The sequence below is a fragment of the Budorcas taxicolor genome, chromosome 20 (genome assembly GCF_023091745.1).
Source record: "Budorcas taxicolor isolate Tak-1 chromosome 20, Takin1.1, whole genome shotgun sequence".
Lineage (NCBI taxonomy): Eukaryota > Metazoa > Chordata > Mammalia > Artiodactyla > Bovidae > Budorcas > Budorcas taxicolor.
This window is the reverse complement of record NC_068929.1, coordinates 7,535,898-7,557,432: the sequence shown is the minus strand read 5'-3', so window position 1 is coordinate 7,557,432 and position 21,535 is coordinate 7,535,898. Positions and strand designations below refer to the sequence as shown.

The window sequence follows — 21,535 nt, the reverse complement described above, 5'->3', positions numbered from 1 at the left end:
AATCCCCATGGACAGAGGAGCCTGGTGGCCTACAGTTCATAGGATTGCAAAGAGTCAGACAGGACTGAAGCAACTATACAGCAGCGTGTGTGTGTGTGTACACACATACACATATAATTTTTTATGGTTTTATTTACATATGTGATTTTTATTTAGATCGATAAGTCTAGAGCTAGATGCAACAATTTCATAAGTGTTTATCACGCCAGGATTATGGACACTTTTTATTCTGTAAATGTCTGAATCTTTGATAATCAGCCTTGCCTTGGTAATAAGTAAATATATTTATGAATGACTATATGACTCGATGGACGTGAGTCTGAGTGAACCCTGGGAGCTGGTGATGGACAGGGAGGCCTGGCGTGCTGGAATTCATGGGGTCGCACAGAGTCGGACACGACTGAGCGACTGAACTGAACTGAACTGATATAGGTAGATACAGTCCTATAGCCAACTAGGAAGAGGACCCACAAAGAAGGAAACTAAAGTCCCTTCTGATCTTGCCGGAATGCACCACTGTCAGCTTCCTTCCATCTTTTCTCTGTGCTCAGAAAGGTGGGACCAAGAGTGGTAAGGGACACGGACTCAGCGGCACACCCGTCCTTAAGCTGGGCGGCCATCCGCCAGTTACTGAATCCCTCTAAACTTCATTGTCCTCACCTGTAAAATGAGGATGATAATTTCCCCTGCCCCAGAGGGTCACAGGTACAAATGATAAATACATAGTAACAGCGATGCTGATGAGATGCAAGGCGATATGCAGAGCAAGGTAAATGATGCACACAAGCCTCTTTGGGTAGTGCTGCACACCCAGTAAGTTGTCACTAAGCAGTAGTTTTTGTTAGATCAACACGTAGTTTGTTTTTTTTAAGTGTGATCATGGTATATATACATATATATATAATATATATGTTTCCAGTCAGCTTTTTAAAAAGATTAAACAATATCAGATAACCCCTCAAATCGTTAGATGTTCCTTAGAAACCTGGTTACTTCATGTTTTTCTTTCATCCCATTGCCGTGCAAACCATGATTAACTTATGAATCTCCCAAAGTTGGCTATTCAGGCGTCTCGTGAGGTTTCTCGCACGACCCTGAGCGGTGTGGCAGTGGGCGTGCCTGTGTACGTGTCTGTGACTCTCAGTCTGTAAGCGCACCGCTTAGAGGGCTGCTCAGAAGCAGGGCTGTTGGGTGTGTGCAGTGTGTCAGGCGGTGTTGATGCCTGAGGCCAGAGTGCCCTTCACGCTGGATGCGCCAGTTCACACCCCCAGCAGAGTGTGAAGTTCTTTCACCACACCCTGGCCCCCACTGGGCTTCACTTAAAAACAAAAACAAGCCCCCCCCCCAACTTACCACATGTATTTCAGCTTTTCCAACCATAAAAGCAATGCGTACTGTCTATGAAGTGTACACAGTAAAAAATGTAAGGCACCCCCAGTACACTGCCCCCACCAAAGTCCCACTTCCGGGCAGGTGGTCACGACTAGGTTTGATGGCCTCCAGTCCGTTTTCCGTGTTTATGGACGTCTGTGTGTTCACAGTATGCACGTGTCATTCTTCTTAAGATATAACTGGCATCCACACTGTCCACTTCACACTGTGCATTGGGCTGTCGGCACCATGGAGGGAATAGCATGTTATGGACCAGCTTCCAAATTAGCACAAAGGCAAGCTCATCCTTTTTATGAACTGTGTGATTTCATGGTCTGCTGCTGCTGCTGCTAAGTCACTTCAGTCGTGTCCGACTCTGTGCAACCCCATAGACGGCAGCTCACCAGGCTCCCCCATCCCTGGGACTCTCCAAGCAAGAACACTGGAGTGGGTTGCCATTTCCTTCTCCAGTGCATGAAAGTGAAAAGTGAAAGTGAAGTCGCTTAGTCATGTCCGACTCTGTGTGACCCCATGGACTGCAGCCCACCAGGCTCCTCCGCCCATGGTCTGAGAGCCTCAATTTCCTGAACTATCCGCCAGTCAGGTTTCAGCAGCAGCTCAGGTCATTTCCAGTCTCTCACTCTTTTGAATAATGCTTTAGAAGCTTCCATGTGTATTTGAAGTCTGGTTTGGGAGTTTATTTCCAGAAGTAGAGTTGTTGTCAAACGTGTTTCTTTTTCCGTTGTTTGTTTTTGGCCGCAGCATGCAGGGAGCATGCAGTCTTCACCCCTGGACTGGTGGGGAAGGCCCGAAAACACATGTCTTAAGGCCCAGTTTTGTCATTTTTTTTTTCTGTTTCTTCATTTACCTTGTTGTTCATTTGATAGCCCTGTTGAGTGTTTCGCGTGGCAGATGTGGCATCAGGTACAGCTGTGGACAAAGCAGAAATGGCCTCTTCCCTTATGGAAGTGATAGTTCATGGAGTCCCCACGCGCCTGCTGCTTTGTCTCTGATTCTGGTTTTAAAATAGGAGAAGGGGAGAGAGGAATGTTTTCAACCACAGAGACTGCCTGGTGAAAATCCCCTTTGAACTGTTCGAGGGCAGCTGTCTACCTGTCAGGGGACATGGCTTATAAATTCCATTCAGGGAGCAAACAGATGGGGCCACCCCTACCCCTGCCTTGGCCCAGGGACAGCCCAAGGTTCCTGGGCTTCAGGGAGGGGCCGCCCCCCCCCACCCGGCTGGGCCCCAGAAGGGGAAGTAGCAACCACCCAAGAAGCTGGCAGGCGCTTGTTTTAGGGAGGACCCTGGGGACCAACTGTGTGTCATTTTGAAAGTCGGTGGTTTCTGCTTTTCCACTGTCTTCTTTGGAAGGGACCAGTGGGTGCTGAGATATGGGAGTGGCCAGCTCCAGTGTCCCTCCTGGAAGCCTCACCCTGGGTCTGAGAGGCAGTCCCTCTTCCCCAAAGGTGTCCTGGGATGGCATGTCAGCCGTTGTTGGTGTTTATATGCAGAGCCAGGCCCACGTGGGTGCCTGTCCTCACCCCTGAGTCCAGAGGGGTGGTGACGTGTCCAGGCCAACAGGGCAGAGCTGGCCTCTCACCTGGGTTTCCTGGGTTTTGCATCTCACCCTGTAGCTGCTGCTGCTCCCACCCTGAAAGGCAGCAGCTCTCCAGCCCCAGTAGCCAGCCTGTCCCGTGAGCACTTCCCTCAGCTGACCGAGTAGCTCTTGTCCAGTTAGTGCTGACTAAGGCTCAGAGGCCAGCAGTCCTGACCATTCCCAGGAGGAGGTCTCAGTATAGCCTCGGCCTCATCCCCGCCTCAGACTCTCGGGAGTACTACTCAAATACCCGATGGAATACTCACTATCATTATGGAGCACTTACCACGAGCTGGGCTTGGAGCTGAGTGCCTTAGGTGAGCCGTTTCATCCTCACGGCAGCCCTGCAAAGTGAGGGCTACAGTCTCGCCCTGTGTCACTGGTGGGGGGGGACACGGAGGCTCAGAGGCTTGGTAACTGTCCCGGCCCCTGCCTGTCTCTCCCCTTATCTAAGACCACCCCTTCCAACCTTGCTGCTCTGCCCCTCCTGGGCCCTCCAGCCAGCTTGTTTCCTCTGCCTGGAAATATGGTCCCCTAGCCCTTGACCTCCTGTCTAAACTAGCCGCACACGCACCAGCCCTGTCTCTGCCTTATCCCTGCATGGCCCTTCTCATTGCCAGGAGTCCCCTGGTGTGGAGGGCCTGTTTCCACCACTAGAAAAACAGGCCAGTGAGGGTGAAGGTTTTGTTTCCTCTCTGTGCCTAGAACAGTGCCTGGCACATAATAGATGTTCAGTTAGTATTTGTTGAATGAATGAATTGCCTGGAAATGAAAAAAATTTTTATGAATTTGAGTTTTTATTTGTGTGTTTCACTGTAGCGCTGTGACAACAGTGACATCTGTATACCAGAGCGCACACATCAACAGTAAGACGTAACGTCTCATGACAGCACTGCTGGAATGTTTCGCTTTTTGTAGGACGCGTAAGCGTGTAAGATGGCCAGACCAAATAGTTTTCTGGCTTCTTCCTTAGCTGGACTTCTCCCAGGCCCCCCCCTTCCTTGTCTCTCGAGCCCCGCACCCCCATCTCCCCATCATGTCACACGATTGTGAACAGACACAGCTGGTGTTCATGGGATGGCTGGCTGCCTCCACCACTGAAGTTCGAGTTGCCAGAGGGCACGGACTTGGTTTGCTTTCTCCCCGCTGTATTCTCTGTTCCAGCTCACGGGTGGTTCCAGATGGAACTTAAATGAACAGGTGAAAGAACCCAGCGACACAGAAGGGGCGAAACTGGAGCCCCGTGCTCTTGGGTTCAGGCCTGTCGCTCCACGCCGTGCCCGCTCCTGGTTTGAAATTGTGAGTCTGAGTGAAATGGCCGAGTGTGGCCTCCAGACCCAGGTGGTGGCTCTCAGGGCGGCTGGCTGTTGCCACTCCAGTGGCCTCTCAGTGTCTTGCTTCCTCTCGAGTTCAGCTTTTAATCGAGGTGGAACTTGGCACCGGAAGGCTGGAGCGCTGGAGAAAGTTCCTCTTTGTGGTGCTGGCCTCTCCCCTTAGCAATGGGTGGTGGTGATGGATGTGTGTAAAGAGAAATTGTATTAATTTATTTTGTTAGTCCTGAAAGTCAAATGCTTTCGTCATGGCAAACTTCAGAAAAGTGGGAGAAACCTTGTCTCTCTGTCCATGGACAACCGTTTAAGCAAGCTAGTACATCTCCTCCAGGAATTCAGGCTGCAGCTCTGCTCTTTTGCGGGGAGGTAGGGCATAATTCCAACCATGCAGTATATTCAGATATGCATCCTCTCCCTTTCCTGTTGAGCCTATATAAATACACCAATAAAATAGTTTCCTATTCTATTAAACGTTGAATATTTCAATATTTGTTGTTTTAGACTTCCCGGGTGGCACTGGTGGTAAAGAGCCTGCCTGCCGATGCAGGAGACAGAAGAAGTGTGGGTTTGATCCCTGGGTTGGGAAGATCCCCTGGAGGAGGGCATGGCAACCCACTCCAGTATTCTTGCCTGGAGAACCCCATGGACAGAGGAGCCTGGCGGGTTATAGTCCACAGAGTCACACAGAGTTGGACACTATTGAAGCGACTTAGCACACATGGTGTTTTAAAATTTTATTTTCCCTACATTTTTATTCAGATATAACTGACATTCAGCACTATGTCAGTTTAAGGTTACATTATAACGATTGGAATTACATACACCATGAAATGATTATTATGGTAAATTTAGCGAATATCCATTTGTGTGGTTACAAAATAAAAGAAAAAAATTTTTTCCTTGTGATGAGAACTCTTAGGATTTACTCTCTTAACAACTCTCATATATAACATATAGTAATGTTATATTTATTTATATATATATTTATTGTGCTTAATTATATTTAAACATATTTAAGTACATTCCTAGTACTTATTTGTCTTATAACTGCAAGTTTGTACCTTTTGACTAATTTCAGCTAATTCTCCTTCCCCCAACCCCCACCCCCCATAGATCCAATCTCTTTTTCTGTGAGTTTGTTTGTTTGTTGACAACACTATATTGATTCCTGGTGTAAAACGTAGTAAGTTGATTTCTCTACACATTATAAAATGATCACTGCTATAAGACCATCTATTGCCACACAACGATATTACATTGTTACTGACTATATTCCCTACACTGTACATTTCATTCCTGTGAGTCATTTATTTTATAACTGGAAGTTTGTGCCTCTTAGTCTCCCTCATCTATTATCATTATTAAATGTATATTAAAGTTGAATATTATGTATAATTCAGTATTGAAATATTGAATAAAATATTTTAAAACGTTACTGACTATAAAATATTCCACCATATGTGTGTGTATCACACGTAATCTGTTCAGTTATTTAGTCTTTACCTTCTTTCTTGCTTTTCCTGGTGGCTCAGATGCTGAAGAATCTGCTTGCAGTGCAGGAGACCTGGGTTTAATCCCTGGGTTGGGAAGATTGCCTGGAGAAGGGAATGCTACCCACTCCAGTGTTCTTGCCTGGAGAATTCCACGCACAGAGGAGCCTGGTGGAAATACAGTCCATGGGGTCGCGGCGAGTCGGACACGACTGAGCGACTAATATGCTTCTTTCTCATTGTTGTTCAGTTGCTCAGTCGTGTCCGACTCTCTGCGACCCCATGGACGGCAGGACGCCAGGCTCCCCTGTCCTTCACCATCTCCTGGAGCTTGCTCAAACTCATGTCCATCGAGTCAGTGATGCCATCCAACCATCTCATCCTCTGTCATCCCCTTCTCCTCCTGCCTTCAATCTTTCCCAGCATCAGGGTCTTTTCTAATGTTTCAGTTCTTCACATCCTAGTTCATTTTTCTTTGTGTGTACGTTTGTATATATGATACATAATCTTAAATCCTTTTTAGAAAGGACAGAATGTATTATATACTGCACATAAGAATTTAAAAAATCGCTCCATGAAAGCTAAGCAATGATGCCTGTTTTTAAGTTGTATATATTATAATGACATTTTGGTGAACAATCATTACCCATAATGTTTTTATATTTAAGATTATTTCAGGGAATTCCCTGGTGGTGCAATGGTTAGGACTCTGTGGTTTCATTGCTGAGGGCCTGGTTGGGGAACTAAGATCCCCCAAGCTGCAAGGTGCTGCCAAAAAAGAGAAAGAAGATTGTTTCATTAAGGTAGACTCCTAGATTTGGATTACTGCACCAGAAGACTATGGGTGTCTTATTTTATTTATTTATTTTTTCAGTCTGCACCGTGCAGCATGTGGGATCTTAATTCTCCAACCAGGGATCAAACCCACGCGCCTTGCTCTGGGAGCTCAAAGTCTTAACCACAGGACCACTAGGGATGTCCCAAGTATGGGTATTTTAGAAGTTCTTGCTATTTATTGCCAAACTGCTTTCCTAAAAGCCTCTTCAATTTATATTCTTATTAGCAGGTAGGAAGGTGCATACTTCTTACAGCAGTGGGTATTATTATTTTTTAATGATCACTAATTTGCTAGACAGAAAATGGCATCTGTTAGTTGATTTGGAACGCGAATCTCTGTGTCCACACCCCAGGGCCGTGGGTGGAGGAATGTCCATCCAGTCCTCTATCTGAGATTCTTGCCTTGCAGCTGACTTCGGTGTGTCTGCCAAGAATCTGAAAACTTTGCAGAAGCGAGATTCCTTCATAGGAACGCCTTACTGGTGAGTCGTGTAGCCTCTGGAAATGGGATGGTGGACTGAACGTCACACCTCCATGTCCCCTTGGTGACCCCTGGCTCGGCTGGAGGGGAGAGGACAGGCAGGGGCTCCTGAGTCAGCCTGCTAGGTCTGAGCCTGCGCGCGCCGAGACCTTGGCCATATTACCCAGCTTTTTGTGCCTCGGTTTAGTCATCTGTGAAATCAGGGGTGTAATAGTGCCTATATGATGTGGTATTGTGAGGATTAAATGGGATGGTGCATATAGAAAGTGTTCCACTAATAAGGACTGACTTTCCCTGGAGAATGGTTCTTGATGAATTAACAAGTGTAGACTGACAGGCAGACCCAGAGCTAGAGCTGGGGCCAGGAAGATGAACAGTATGAGTTCGGTTGCTATGCTTACATGAAGTCTCCCTAGACTCTTCCAGTCCGTTTTGCTCCCTTCTTTTCCAAAAAGAAAAAGCCTCTCTCAGTTTCACACCTAACTACTTTCTGCTTTACTTCCTTCCCATCGTGGAGTTGGGTTCCTTTTTTGCCTGCTTATTACTCACCCTCTCTCTCTCCCCTTTTACTCCTCCTCTCCTTTTCTCTCCCGCCCCTCTCTCTGCTGATAATTTTCTCCCCGCACCCCGTCCCGTCCCCGTCCCCGGATCTCCCCGGCCCCTCCGCCCTGCCCCCACCCGCCCCTTCCCCAGGACCCTGTGTTCTGGATTGCTGCTGCCCTCTTCTGGTAGGAGTCGGAGCTGCAGCAGGACTGGGCTGTGAAGCTGCTTGGAAGGCATCCTTTTGTGAGGAAACCGTCTGAGGAAGATAGTGGGTGGGAAGGAGCGCACATCAGGACCTGGGAGTGCTCGCGCTGGGCCTTGACCCTGACCCTCCAGGAGGCGCCTGCGGAGGCCAGGGTCTTAGCGCTCTGTTGTCCCCTGGTCGGTTCAGGATGGCCCCCGAGGTGGTGATGTGTGAGACCATGAAGGACACCCCATACGACTACAAGGCCGACATCTGGTCGCTGGGCATCACGCTGATTGAGATGGCCCAGATCGAGCCCCCGCACCACGAGCTCAACCCCATGCGGGTGCTGCTCAAGATCGCCAAGTCCGACCCTCCCACACTGCTCTCGCCCTCTAAGTGGTAAGGAGCCAGGAGGCCTGCCCGGGGGTGTCTGCAGGGCGGCCCTGGGCGGCAGGGCCGGTGGGGGAGGAGGTGGGGTGCCAGGGCTCGGCCTCACAGTTGGGGAGCAGTCAGGCCTGGGGTCGGTAGGCTTTTTCTGAGCCCCCTGGGCCCTCAGAGCTCCTTCCTCCTTCTGTGCTCTGAGCATCAGCTCTCCATCCACGCAGACTGCGGAACCCAAATAAGCTGGGTCCTGCTGAAGGAATAAGAGACCACACGAGCCGCTGCAGCCACACGGCGCAACCCTGGGCTGCGAGCTGGGACTCAAACCCCCAGCACGGCTGTGTTCCGATGCGTGGCCTCGGGCAAGCCCCCTCTCTGATTCTGCATCCCCTCTGTCAGTGACCAGAGGTCGTCCTGAGGTCGCCTCCGCTGGCTCGCTTATAAAGGCTCCCTTTGTCCTTTGAGGGGCGTGTTTGGGAAGCACGCGACTCTCAGGAGAGTGGAGTCCCTGGTGCGGGAAGTCTTCTGGGCTCTTCCCTGTTCCCAGCTCACTGCCCCCACCGGTCTGTCCTCCCAGGTCTGCAGAGTTCCGAGATTTCCTGAAGACGGCCCTGGATAAGAACCCAGAGACACGGCCCAGCGCTGCGCAGCTCCTGGAGGTGAGTGGTCGCCCCTCCCAGGTGGCTGCCTGCCTTGACCCGGAAGCTGGGTTCGTCCTCGCCCTGCCCTGGGGGCGTCGTGCACAGCCGTTCATTCATCAGCCAGTGTGCCCTGGGCACCCATACCCGCCAGCCCTCGCGCAGGGAGGGCGAAGGGAGACCAGAGTCCTGTCCACATGGGGCTAACCTGGGGGAAGGGGACAGGCAGCCAGTGAGCAGCACAGGGGAGGGGCTGCTCTCTTGTGAAAGGAGGACGCGAGGGGCTCTGCGAGCCAACACCCAGAGGAGGCGAGGGGGACCACACGTGGTGCTCGAGAGTGGAGGTGGAGGCCTGGGATGGGGGCATGATGGGTGCAGCTGGCAGAGCCAGGAGGCCTGGGTGCAGGGGCTGGGGTGAACACAGGGATGTGGGAGGTCGGTGGACTGGAGACAAGATCAGGGCTGCACGGAGTGTGTCCAGTCCCAGGCTCAGTGGTTCCCCAAGCGGACTCTGGGTACGAAGCATCTAGTCAGTCTCTCCACCGTGACTATTAGAGCAAAAGGATGCGGAGAAAAAGGCGCATGGGAAAACCGGCAGAAGTGCCTAGAGTCCCCTCCTGTGGAATCACAGAGGACACACCGAGTTCCCCAGCTCTATGCTCTGGCGGCACAAGTGAAGTGTTGTTTCCCTGGGAAGCATGTTGGAGAACTCGGGGCCTAGGGTTTCACTGGCAGCTGACCACGTGGGCAGCCTCTGCTGGCAGGGACCAGAGTTCCAGGCTCCAGAAAGCTGAGCAGGTGGTCAGCATGGACCCCATCATTTGCACAGTGCAGGCTGAGTCAGCCCCTCTTGTCAGCTCACAGTGGGAACCCTCTCCAAATCCAGGCTCCCAGCAAAGGGCTAATGGTGGGAGCAGCCTTCCAAAGGAGAGCTGGACCAGGTCACGGAGAGTCACATAGGACCTTGGGAGGACGTGGACTTCACCCTGTTTGGGACAGGGCACCTGTGAGGGTTTGGAGGGAAACACTGACTTACAAAGGTCTCTCTGGCTGTTGGACGTGGCATCTAGGAGACCAGCCAGGGTGACATGTGACTCGGGGAGCATCCCCTTAGCTAGCTGAATGACCTTTGGGTGGGGAAGTGGATGGTGGCTTCCTTGAAGCTGTTTGAAATACTGGAAGTAGCTGTGAGCCACCCTTGTCCAGAGCTGTTGCCTTGGGCCCTCGTGTCTGCAGCCGGCGGGGTGAGTGTTGGAACCTTGGCAGCTGTGTTTGAAAACCTGCACGCACCACTCACCCAGCAGTCTCCGGGTCGCCTGGCCACTGTCCCTGGGGGCACCAAGACTGCTGGGAGAGGACGCAGGTCTGGGGTCGGGCAGGGGCTGGCCCTCCACCCCGTCCACCACTCTAGAGCTTCCCCCTGTGTGATCGTCTCTGACTGTGGTGGGAGGAGAGGGGGCCGCGCCCCACCACGCCCTGGAGGCTCTCTTCACATGCAGCCGCTTTTTCCCAGCGCTGACTTCCTGTGAGCCAGGCACTGGGGCTGGGCTGGCGCTCAGGGTGCCCCTCTGGGCTCTGTGCACAGTGGTGAAGTGTGTGGCCTGAGGGTGGGAAGGCCTGGGTTCAGTCCTGGCTGTGGGACCCTGCTTGAGGGGCTTCACCCCGCCGTGACCCTGTTCCCACTCTGAAGTGGGGATAATAGTCAGCCCCCCTCCCCTTACAGGGTCGTTGTGAGGGTTGAGGGGAAGATCCTGGAAAGTGCCTAGCTAAACTGTGCAGTGCTGTGATCAGTGACGGTTTGACGCCTTGAATTAAAGTGTTTAAAAGTGGAAAGAAATGGGGATGCAGACTGGGGTTGTCTGCTCGGGGTCACGATTGCTCCTTGTGGGCTTCTGCACTGTGTTTACAGTCACGTGGCTGGAGTGACAGAGGCGTGGGGAGGCGTTGGGCAGGGACGGTCTGGGCAGCCAGCGGTGGGGGTGGGGTGGGCCTGCCGCCATCGTCAGATGCGAGAGCTCCAGGCTCCTTGGGGCCGATTGTTTCCTGTGAACAGTCACCTCCCGGCCTGGAACATCCGGCCTCCAGGACACAGCCGTGAAGAGACCAGCTGTCTCTCATCTCCCATGGCAGCCCGGGAACCTCAGCCTGGGCTAGGAATTTCCTTTCCATAGTTGGGGGAAAAAAACCTTCCTGTCAGAGGACTCTTTGCTAAGTCAGAAGGCTTGCAGAAGAAAAGAGAGATCCCTCCGCATAAATAAAACTCCTTGCAGAGCTTAGGCTACCGTCAACTTTTCCCATGTGCCTGTTTATCTTTTGAGTTAGGGAGGGTGGGGCATTGTTCCCCCCGTAGGTGAGGTCCCAAGGCTCAGGGAACAGAACTGGCCTACCGAGGTCACCTGGCTTTGAGTGGCCAGATGCAAGCCCAGATCCCGTCCTGCCAGTCAGCGCCTCCTCCAGAGCTGATCACGCCCCCTCCTCAGCCTTTGGCTGACTGCTGATTCCTCCTGGCCCTCATCATTCCCTGCATTCTGCCTTCAGCCGACTGACTTCTGCCCCTGCTGGCTTGTGGTCCATTCATTCGCTTGCCTGGGTATTAGTTGGGACTGTTATCACTTGGTGGTACCCCAGGCTCTGAAATCAGGCTCACCCACCAGGAATCTGAGTGGTCCTCACCTTGAGCCTCAGTTTCCTCCTCTGCAGGAGGTGGATCGTGCTCACATCACAGAAGTGTGTGAGTGGATGCAGGTCTGTAGCCACCTGATGTCTGGGGCATCATCGGTGCGCAGTATACGCTTGTTGAATTTGCTCTTAAACCTGCTCCACTCTAGCACAGCGTACTTTTCAAGGTTGTTGGCACCTCTGGACATCATGGTCAGCTCAGGCTGCAGGGCTGGTTTTGCTGGCCCCAGCAGCGGTCGCAGGCGACCCTCATCTTCCTTGCTGTCGGTACCTGATGTCAGGTCTCCACGCCCTTTTGGTTTCCTTCCTTCTCACTGGTCACTAGCCTGTCTCTTTGGCTGTTCTCTTTCTCCAGCTGATTCTTTCTCCAGCTGATTCACACGAGGTTTGCCAGGGCCTTTTCCTCCATCTCCATCACCTCGATGGGCTCGCTAAGTTTGTGACAGCTCCTGCATTTCTGCGTGCAGCCCAGACTGCCCCACTCAACCCCAGACCCTTTTGTCTGATTGTTTACCCTCCACCCTCCTTAGTATTCTCTACCCGCCTTAGGTGTCCACAGGCATCTCAAACTTAACAAGTCTGCCACTGATCTTTCCCCAAATATGTTCTAGCAATGATTTTCCCATCCCAGTTGATGGCAGCCCCACCTTGCCAGCAGTCAGGCCCCAAACCTTGCAGCCATCTTCTCAGAGGGATTACCCTGTCTTTCTCACACACTCTGTATCCATTCTACCAGGGAGTCCCGTCATCTCTGCCTTCTGACATGCCCAGAATCCAGCCACTTCTCACCACCTCCACTGTGGCCGAGGGAAGAGCACAAGTCCGCTCCTATACCTCCTGAGTCCATGCCGCTTGAGACTTCCATCTTCCGCAGGATAAAATCCAGAGTCGCAGTGCCCATCTCACCTTGATCCCTCAGATCTGTCCCTCTCTCACCCCCTCCCTCCTCCCCAGCCAGCCAGCCTCCTTGCTGACACTCCAGGCTCCCTCCTGCCTCAGGGCCCTGCTCTGGCTGTCCGCTATGCCTGGGCTGCTCTTCCCGTAGACGCCTCCACCTCTTTCCTTTCTTCAAATCGTCGCTCACAGGGCAGCTTCTCAGTGAGGCCTGCCCCAGGTGTTCTATTTAAAACTGCAAATCACCTGCACCCCTCACACTCCTAATTCTCCTTCCTGTGCCCTACATTATTTTGGGGGGGTGCTGCATTGGGTCTTAGATGAGGCATGTGGGATCTTGGTTCCCCAGCGAGGAATGGAACCCATGTCTGCTGCATTAGAAGGCGGCTTCTCAATCACTGGACCACCGGGGAAGTCCTCCTGCACCGCTGTTAGTTTTTCCATGGCACGTCACACTTAGAGAATATGACTTGTTTATCAAGTTTATTGTTAATCATCCTGACTAGCATGTCAGCTCCCTGGGGACAGCAGCTTTTTTTTTTTTTTTTTTGCCACCAGTGTGCCCTAGTCATCCAGAACAGTGCCTGGTACAGAGAGGGCCTTTGACTAAATATTTGCTAAATATATTTATTTTTACTTAGTAAACTGTTATGTAACCTTTTTCCCATGCCAGGTTCGATTCTAAATGTTTAGCGAATGTTAACTAATTTAATCTTCATAACAACTCTGTGAAGTAAGTATTGTTTGGATCTCCGTCAAACAGATGATAAGAAGCTGAGACACAGAGAGGTCAAGTAGCCTGCACGAGGTCACACAGCATGTACGTGACAGAGCTGATTTCTGGTCATCTGGTTCCAAACCTGTTCATCTGACCACTCTCTGAATGCATGAAGGAGAGAGAGAAGAGAAGGAAGAAAGTTAGGAGGTGGGGAAAGGATAATGAAGGAAAAATACTGATACCTGAAAACTTGGAAATACTATTAGGCTTTATTTATTTTTATTTTTATTTTTTCAATTTTTATTATTAGGCATTTTTTAAAGCTAGTCTTGGAGTGTGGGATATCCCGGTTGGTGGTTTCTTTTTTGTTTTAATTTTCTCTTTTTATTTGGTCACACTGTGTGGCATATGGGATCTTAGTTCCCTGACCAGGCATCTAACCCATGCTGCCTACATTGAAGGCGGAGTCTTAACCCCTGGACTAGGGAAGTTCCCAGCTGATGAGTTTTAAGTACACAGAGGAAAACTAGGCTCAATGTCTTGGAAGGCTGACCACGCAGATGGCAGCAGAGGTCCTGGCTGGACGCTGGGTGCCGGTCGGTAAGCTCTGCGGCTTCATGGGGCTTGCCTCAGAGACAGCACAAAGCAGCTGTCCTCGTCCTGAAGGAGCAGACTGCTGCGTCCCCTCTGGTCCGGGTCTTTCTTGGGGGCACCTGAGCACCTTCCCAGGGACCCTGTGCCCAGATGAGCCTGTCCCCAGGTGGCACACAGCGTGCTGGCCGCCGGGGAAGGTCCCACGCCTTCCTGTGCTGCACACTGCCTCTCCTTTTAAACACATCCCGGAGGTGACAGAGCCGGGTCAGTGGGTGTCTGTGCTTTGTGTCCCAGAGCAGCTTACAAAGCAGTCTTCTGGGCCTCATCAGACAGGAGGGCCTGCTCCGTCTGCCAGCCTCGCTTGCCCGGGGATTCCAGGAGCTTGGGGTCCAGGGGAGTGGCCCTGCTCGCCTGCCCTTCATCAGAAGCTTTCTTCCCCACAGTTCCCCCTCCACTTCCTAAAGACCCCGGGGTACTCAAGGGAGGCCATGGAGCAGATGTTCAGCCTCAAGAAAGCACAGCTTCTGGCCAAGCTGGAGAACCACTAATTTGGTCAATATGTGATGTGGCTTGATGAAAACCTGGTGTTTCCAGAAGCCTGTGTCTGCATTATTTGTTTCTGCTGCATCTGCTTCAGCCACTGCAGTGAAGTGTCCCGTGGCTTCTTGCTCAAGTTCACATGTGTGAGGTTGTGCAATGTGAAGCTTGGGAACATTTGGGATCTGATTCTCATCCTCAGTTCTAAAGCACTGTGCTCTGTGGGGATGCAGGAGGGAACGGCAATGGCTGGGAGTGCAGACTGGTGCTAACAGGCTTCTCTGATTGCCATCCTTCTGATGGTGGTGATAATGGTGGTGGGGATGGTGATGGTGGTGAAAGTAGTGATGGTGGTGCTGGTGCTGGTGATGAGGATGATGGTAGTGGTGTGATTGTGCAGGTGATTTTTTGAGCCATATTTTGAGCTCTTACTACAATGCTTAGAACATCCATACTATTATTCCTAGGGTACAGATGAGCAAACTGAGGCTCAGAGAAGTTGACTTGTCCAAGTTGTTGGAAGTGGGATTTTACTCCGGGCAGCCTGGTCTCAAGGGTAGAGCCCGCAGTGTGCACTGCTATACTCTCCTGCTTCCCCCAGTTCAGTTCAGTCACTCAGTTGTGTCCGACTCTTTGCGACCCCATGAACCGCAGCACGCCAGGCCTCCCTGTCCATCACCAACTCCCGGAGTCCACCCAAACCCATGTCCATTGAGTCAGTGATGCCATCCAACCATCTCATCCTCTGTCATCCCCTTCTCCTCCTGCCCTCAATCTTTCCCAGCATCAGGGTCTTTTCAAATGAGTCAGCTCTTATTAACATCCAACTCAAGACCTTTCAGAGCCGCTTGGCTGCTGGAGTGACACCTCTGAAGGGTCCCTGTTTATAGCACTGCTTTGCTCAGCCTTTGTACTCGCTTATGCTCCTGCCTGGAATTCTCTGTGCCCAGAACTTTCCCTGGTCGGCGGCCCCTCTTCATCCCCTCAGGTCTCAACTTGAGTGTCCCCTCCCAAGGGGGCCCCTCTGACCTAAACAGACTCTAGCACCCCAGGCCCATGCTCCTCCAGCCTCCGCTGTCCTCTTACCTGACCTGAGAAGTGTTCTTGCCATCTGGTGGCATGCCCCTCGTCTTTCCCAAGGCCAGGGACCTTGCCTGTCTGCTTGTTTGGCCTCATTTCAGCACCTGCCACGTTGCTGGCCTCAACATGGGACCGAGGCGTGAATCGCCGAATGAAGAGGGGTGTGGGAGAGAAGGATGAGAAATTAAATTCTTCATGCCTTCCAAAGTTGGTGCTGACTAGAGGAAGTGCAGCTGGCTTAGGGTGGTCTGAGCGACAGAGCTCTCTAAAGGAGTGAGCTGCGTTGGTTTCCGGTGCGCAGTGTCAGGTGCCCAGGTGAACAGGTGTTGCTCCTGGCCGTTCACAAATGAACCGAACAGATAAAAACGAATGAGCAGATAAGAATGATCTGTAGCAGCCCTATCTGTTGTGAATGTGTTTTCAGGGTGCTACAAAATTTATTCTCTTTAGTCATTTAGATACTACCCTACAATCCTGTTGACACTGTTCCTCCACTGATAAATTTTCTGACAGTAAAAACAGTGAATTTCATTGGAGCCTTCCTGCAAATTTCAAATGAGCACATTCCAACTTGATGACCACCCCTAACATGCCTTTCTTTTTAAAAAAAAATTATTTATTGTTATTTATTTGGCTGCGCCGGGCCTTTAGTTGTGTTATGTGGGACCTAGTTCCCTGACCAGGGGTCGAACCTGGGCCCCCTGCTTTGGGAGCTCGGAGACTTAGCCACATGGAGCCACTGTGCCTTTCTAAGCGGCCCTGGGTGAGTGTGGGAGATTGAGGAATCCTGCATCCCTTTCCACTCCCTGATGCAGGGCAGACTTGCAGTAGGCCTTAAAATCTCCTGAGGCCTTAAAAGCTTGGGTGTATTCCAAGGACCATGAAATAACTTTTACTTTTTAGAGATGTGACATTTCTGAAAATGCCTCAGAATATAACATATACCACTTGGCCTCAAGATTTTGCAAAACCCAAGACCTATACAAGCATTTCCATAGCAGCTTTATTAAAACAGAAGTGGCCATCAGCCGCAGAAAGAATATCGTGTGCCATTGTCACGCGATAGAATACTGCACAGGAATCAAAAAGGAACAGTCGGACCTCCCTGTCAGTCATCCCAGTGGTTAGGAATCCTTGCTTCCCTTGCAGGGGGCATGAGTTTGATCCCTGGTTGGGGAACTAGGATCCTGCATACCACGTGCGGTAGCCACAAAATTTTAAAAAATAAACAAAAGTAAGTTTTAAAAAAATTAAAAAAGAAACAGTTTACTGACATGCAACAAGGTAGGGGACTCTCATAGTCTCAGCTTAGTTGTATTGAGTGAAGAAAGCCAACTACAAAAGACTACATATTTTGGGATTCTGTTCAGATGGAGTTAAATAACAAGCAAAACTAGTCTCTGGGGCTTGATGGCTGAGGGCAGTGGGTTTGACTGCAAGGGGGATGGGGACCTTCCTGAAGTGATGGAAATGTTCTGTGTCTCGAGCTGGGTGGTGGTTATACTAAGTCTGTATATATGGAAAAAGTCACTGAGCTTAATGATTTGTGAACTTTTCTGTGTGTAATTCCTCAATAAAGTGTATGTGTGTATATGTATGTACATACTATATATTATACTGTGTGTACATACTATATATTATATATTATACGATGTAAGTACATACTAGATATTATCCTGGGTTTCCTGCATTACAAGCAGTCTCCTGCATTGCAGGCAATTCTTTACTGACTGAGCCAGGGAAGCCAATATTTTTAAAACTACATCTTTAAAATCTTTTTAAGAAGTAAATTAACAGGGAATTCCCTGCAGTCCAGTGGTTAAGATTCCATGCATTCACTGCTGAGGGCCCAGGTTCAATCCCTAGTCAGGGAACTGAAATCCCACAAGCCGCATGGCATGGCCAAAGAAATAAAAATAAAAAATAAATTAACAAACACAAATAACCATCCTGAAACATTATTTTTTTGCTCCCACTTTGGGCTAAACTCCTCTCTGTGCTTCTCCTTCCCCCCTCATACCACCCCTGTGGGTGTGGTATAATTTTCTCCATGCAGAGGTGAGGCGCTCACAGCTCAGAGAGGGAAAGGAACCTGCTAGGGTCACACAGCTAGTGAACAGCGGAGCCGGTGTTTGCCCTCTTTCACCACACACAGGACTTTCTGAGCTGCCTCTGGGTCTGCCTGACCAAGTTCAATTTCACATCTCCCTGAGGGATGCTGCCAGCAGCCCCCTCTGCCTTGGGGATCGCCTTCCCCGGCCTTGGGTACCCCTCCTCACCATCCTTGCCCTCTCCCGCTGTGATTCTCACCCAGCTGTCTTGCCCCTCTCAGCATCCCTTCGTCAGCAGCGTCACCAGCAACAAGGCCCTGCGGGAGCTGGTGGCCGAGGCCAAGGCTGAAGTGATGGAAGAGATTGAAGACGGCCGAGATGAGGGGGACGAGGAGGATGCGGTGGAGGCTGCCTCTGTAAGGAGATCAGGGGGTGCCGGGGAGCACTGGGAAGGGATGGGGTCCCCGCAGGCCTCAGCTGGGGCGGAAGGGCACCGGGAGGCGCAGGAGAGGTTCCCTTCTGTTCTTTTCCCAGCTCAGAGGTCACAGGCTCCCACGCCACCAGTTACGTAAGACAGCACAAGGGTCGGGATGAGGCCGCAGGGTGTGTTGGCCAGATCCTGTAATCTTCAGGGAAGACCAGGAATCGGACTTTTCTGTGGGATTTTCCAGGTTTTAAAAGTTAGTGGTGGACTCCTTTTGCTTCCCAGCCTGCTCCCTGTCGTGACTCACATACAGAATGAGGATGTGTGTAGCACGTGGTGGGCTCGGTGCATGGAAAGGCTGCCTGTGATCAGAGGCTCCGAGCACCCCAGACCCCATCTGGCCATCGCGAGGGCCCAGGGGACCCATGTCTTAGTACTCTCGTAACCCATCTGCAGCTTCAGCGCTCGGCTGAGTGTAAATTTAAATTAAAGCTAATTTAAACTTTTTACGAAACGTTTGTGTTAGCCACTCAGTCGTGTCCGACTCTTTGCAATCCCATGGTCTTGTAGCCCTTGAGACTCCTCTGTCCGTGGGATTCTCCAGGCAAGAATACTGGAGTGGGCTGCCATTCCCTTCTCCAGGGAGTCTTCCCAACCCAGGGACTGAAATCAAGTCTCCTGCATTGACGGCAGATACTTTGCCCTCTGAGCCACCAGGGAGCCTTAAAGCTAATTTAAATTTTCACAAAACATTTGAGCCAAACAAAACACATCTGTGGGCTGGATTCTGTCCTGAACTACTACTTTCGGGTCCCTGGTCTAGTCATTTGGGGACAGCTTCCTCCAGGTGGGGAGACTGACTGCCCAGATGGTGCTGTGGACCTAGCGAGGCTTGTCCAGGCCTGTCTGTTTGGGAAGGATGATATAGCACTTCCTCAAGTGTAATTCATCCCTGGGAGGAGCCGGAGCTGGTGTGTGAATCCTATAACTAACCTCTAACACTTAGAGATCAAGGTCAGGACAATGTCAAGGGGAGGCTGGACACAGGGAGACCCTCCTGGACAAGGGGAGGGTCTCAAGTCTGGGATGTGTCCCACTCTTGACCTGGAAGGTGGCTACGTGGGTGTTTATTTTATTCATTCAGGGGGACGTTTATGTTTCATCCGCAGAAATCCTTTTTCTGTTTCACAATAACAACATTTTCGGTACTTTTACCCCCAAAAGCTCTAAAACACAAAAACAAAACATAGAAAACATAGTGGTTAGTAGACTGAAATCTAGCCTCTGGATTAGTTTGGCTTGGCCTTTCTGTGACTTTTTAAAAATTTGAATTAGTTGCTATCTAAAAATTGGGAGATGGCATGGAAAACTCCAGATTCCAGCTTGTCTTGAAAAATTGGAAGGTCTGGGCTCAGGGGACCCAATTTTCCTAGGCTTTCATGATTGGCTGGAGCATGGTAGCCGTTGCCCGCTTTAGACAGGGCCCAAGCTGTCTAGCTGGCCGCGGTTGGCTCCACTCCGAGGAGGAGTACCTGCTCCTGAAAGCAAGCGGTAACTTTATTGTTGGTTGGGCAGCAGGGAGTGGGGAGGACTGTGGCTCACTAGAGAGGTGCCTATGAGACCTCCCTGGCCCTCTTCTGAACCCTGTGGGTGTCTGACTGTCCAGCCTCGCTGTGTCTCTGACTCTTGCTCAGACACACAGGACCGTGGCCTTGACTGTCTGTTTTTTCCTAGCCTCTGGAGAACCACACTCGAGACTCCTCTGAGGTGAGTCAGCTGAGCCTCGATGCAGACAAACTTCTCAAAGAATCACCTTTCACCCCACCACCTCCCAGCCAGCCTCAGGACGGTGCGAATGGGCCCAGTGAGCCCCCTGGGGACGGGGCCCTCCCGGCCACCAGCCCCCCGGATGTGGCCCCTGGAAACGAGAACGGCCTGGCGGTGCCTGTGCCCCTCCGGAAGTTCCGACCGGTGTCCATGGGTGCCAGAATTCAGGTGTCCGAGGAGAAGCAAGCCGCTGACCAGGGTGGGGACCTCAGTCCAGTGGCCAGCAGGTCCCAGAAAGCAAGCCAGAGCCGTCCCAACAGCAGCGCCCTGGAGACCTTGCGTGGGGAGCTGACGAATGGCAGTCTGGAGCTGCCCACCCCGGGGGCGCAGAGCTTTTCCAAGAGGGACTCGGATTGTGGCAGCGTCTCCACCTCCGGGAGCACGGACTTCGGCACCTCCCTGTCAGCAGACCTGTCCGTGAACAAGGAGTCAGGCTCTCTGTCCATCAAGGTAACCGCACCTCTTAGCCACGGGCTTGGGGCAGGCGTTCTGCAGAAGTTGCTGCTGCTCAATGTTGGGTTGTGAGAGCGTCCGGTGGCTGCCTTGCATTTTAAGTGGTTCATGAGATTTCTCTTTCTTAGGAGCCCTTTGTTTGAATCGCTGTTTAATCCCCCAAATATTTCAGTCTGGGGTTAAGTCATGTCAGGCAGTAGGTTTGAGTTTTAATTTCAGTTTGGGGTTCTGTTTAAATTGGGTTTGGTTAAAGGCCTTGGTCAAACTAGGGAGAGAGAATTCCGGAAGTGAAAGCTCTGTGACTTGCGGATCAGCTATGTGGTCCATTCGCTGATGGAGTCAGTGAAAGGGAGTGGGCTCGTGGCTGTTCTGAGGGGAAGCGGCGTTGTGAGTGACTCTAGCCACTGCACTTGAGAGCTCAACGCGAGGCCTGCACTGCAAAGTGCTTCAAAGGAGCCATATCGCCGAGTACAGCTGGGCAAACAGAGCCTCAGGTGGCAGGTGGGGAGCTGGTCAGACCCCAGCCTCTGCACTCTGAGCCCCGCGTGTCACGGTGTCCTGGCGGCGGCACTGTGGCCTCTCCATCCTCAGCGAGGCCTGGCCCTTCCCCAGCTGCTCCCACAGATCATGAGATGTTCGTGAAGTCACCTTTGATCACCTGATTGGCCACCCCAGGAACCTCACCCCCAACCAAGGCTGAATTTAGGAAACGTTTTGCAGCCTTTTTGTTTGAAAACCACACAGCAGAGACTCAAAAATATTGGCCAAATGAAAGAAGGAAAAAGGAGAAGCAGCCAGCTGTTGCAGTTGACTTTGGGAACAGAAAGAAAGCGCGTTTCTTTTTTCTTTTTGGGGGTGGGGTGGAGTGGGGGAGAGAAATCACACCAGAAAATTGAATAGAGTAGATGATATTACATTTAAAGCTTGTACATTAAAAACAAGCACAAAACTAAAAGCTAACTTTTTAAAGTGAGAAGATCAGACAAATAGAACAGGACGAGCAGAGAGGGCAGCAGCTTTTAGGTGTAAGAAGCATTGGGGCCTTATGACAGTGTTTCTGTCCCTTCTCTTCTTGGAAAGACACTAAGCGTTAGAAAAAAAAAAAGATAATTTTTTTTTAAGTCTGATCCACCTCGCCTATCCTCGAGGGTGTTGAGAGCATCCCTTTACTGGTGGGCTGGCAGTGAGTCAGGGAACACAGCTGCTCTGATAAGAGCGCCTGGCTGCATCAGCGCCCTTGGCTTCACAGAGTCTGTTACCCCCTTGCAGAGGCCCTGTGACCGGGACCCCAGGCCTTTCTCCCTCGCCATCTCCGGGTAGCCTCTTCCTGGTTGCTAGTCTGACTCATCCTGAATTGAGTCCTGGTGCACAGGAGGTGCTGCCGTAGGGAGATGCTGGAAAGGCCGGGCTGGACTCCA

At 51.3% G+C, this 21,535-nt stretch overlaps 1 protein-coding gene across 3 annotated transcripts in view; it reads left to right on the top strand.

Annotated features, from left to right (window-relative positions):
• The window catches only part of STK10 (serine/threonine kinase 10), a 153,645-nt gene that overhangs the window by 71,810 nt on the left and 60,300 nt on the right, over positions 1-21,535 (top strand). For all 3 annotated transcript variants that reach the window (XR_008201176.1, XM_052658962.1, XM_052658961.1), the window contains exons 5-9: positions 7,040-7,112; positions 8,046-8,240; positions 8,800-8,881; positions 17,695-17,829; positions 19,572-20,114. Coding sequence is in view for 2 of the 3 variants with exons in the window: in XM_052658962.1 (XP_052514922.1) it covers positions 7,040-7,112; positions 8,046-8,240; positions 8,800-8,881; positions 17,695-17,829; positions 19,572-20,114 (1,028 nt within the window). In the remaining variant the exon portion in view is untranslated. The remainder of the gene's footprint in view (positions 1-7,039; positions 7,113-8,045; positions 8,241-8,799; positions 8,882-17,694; positions 17,830-19,571; positions 20,115-21,535) is intronic.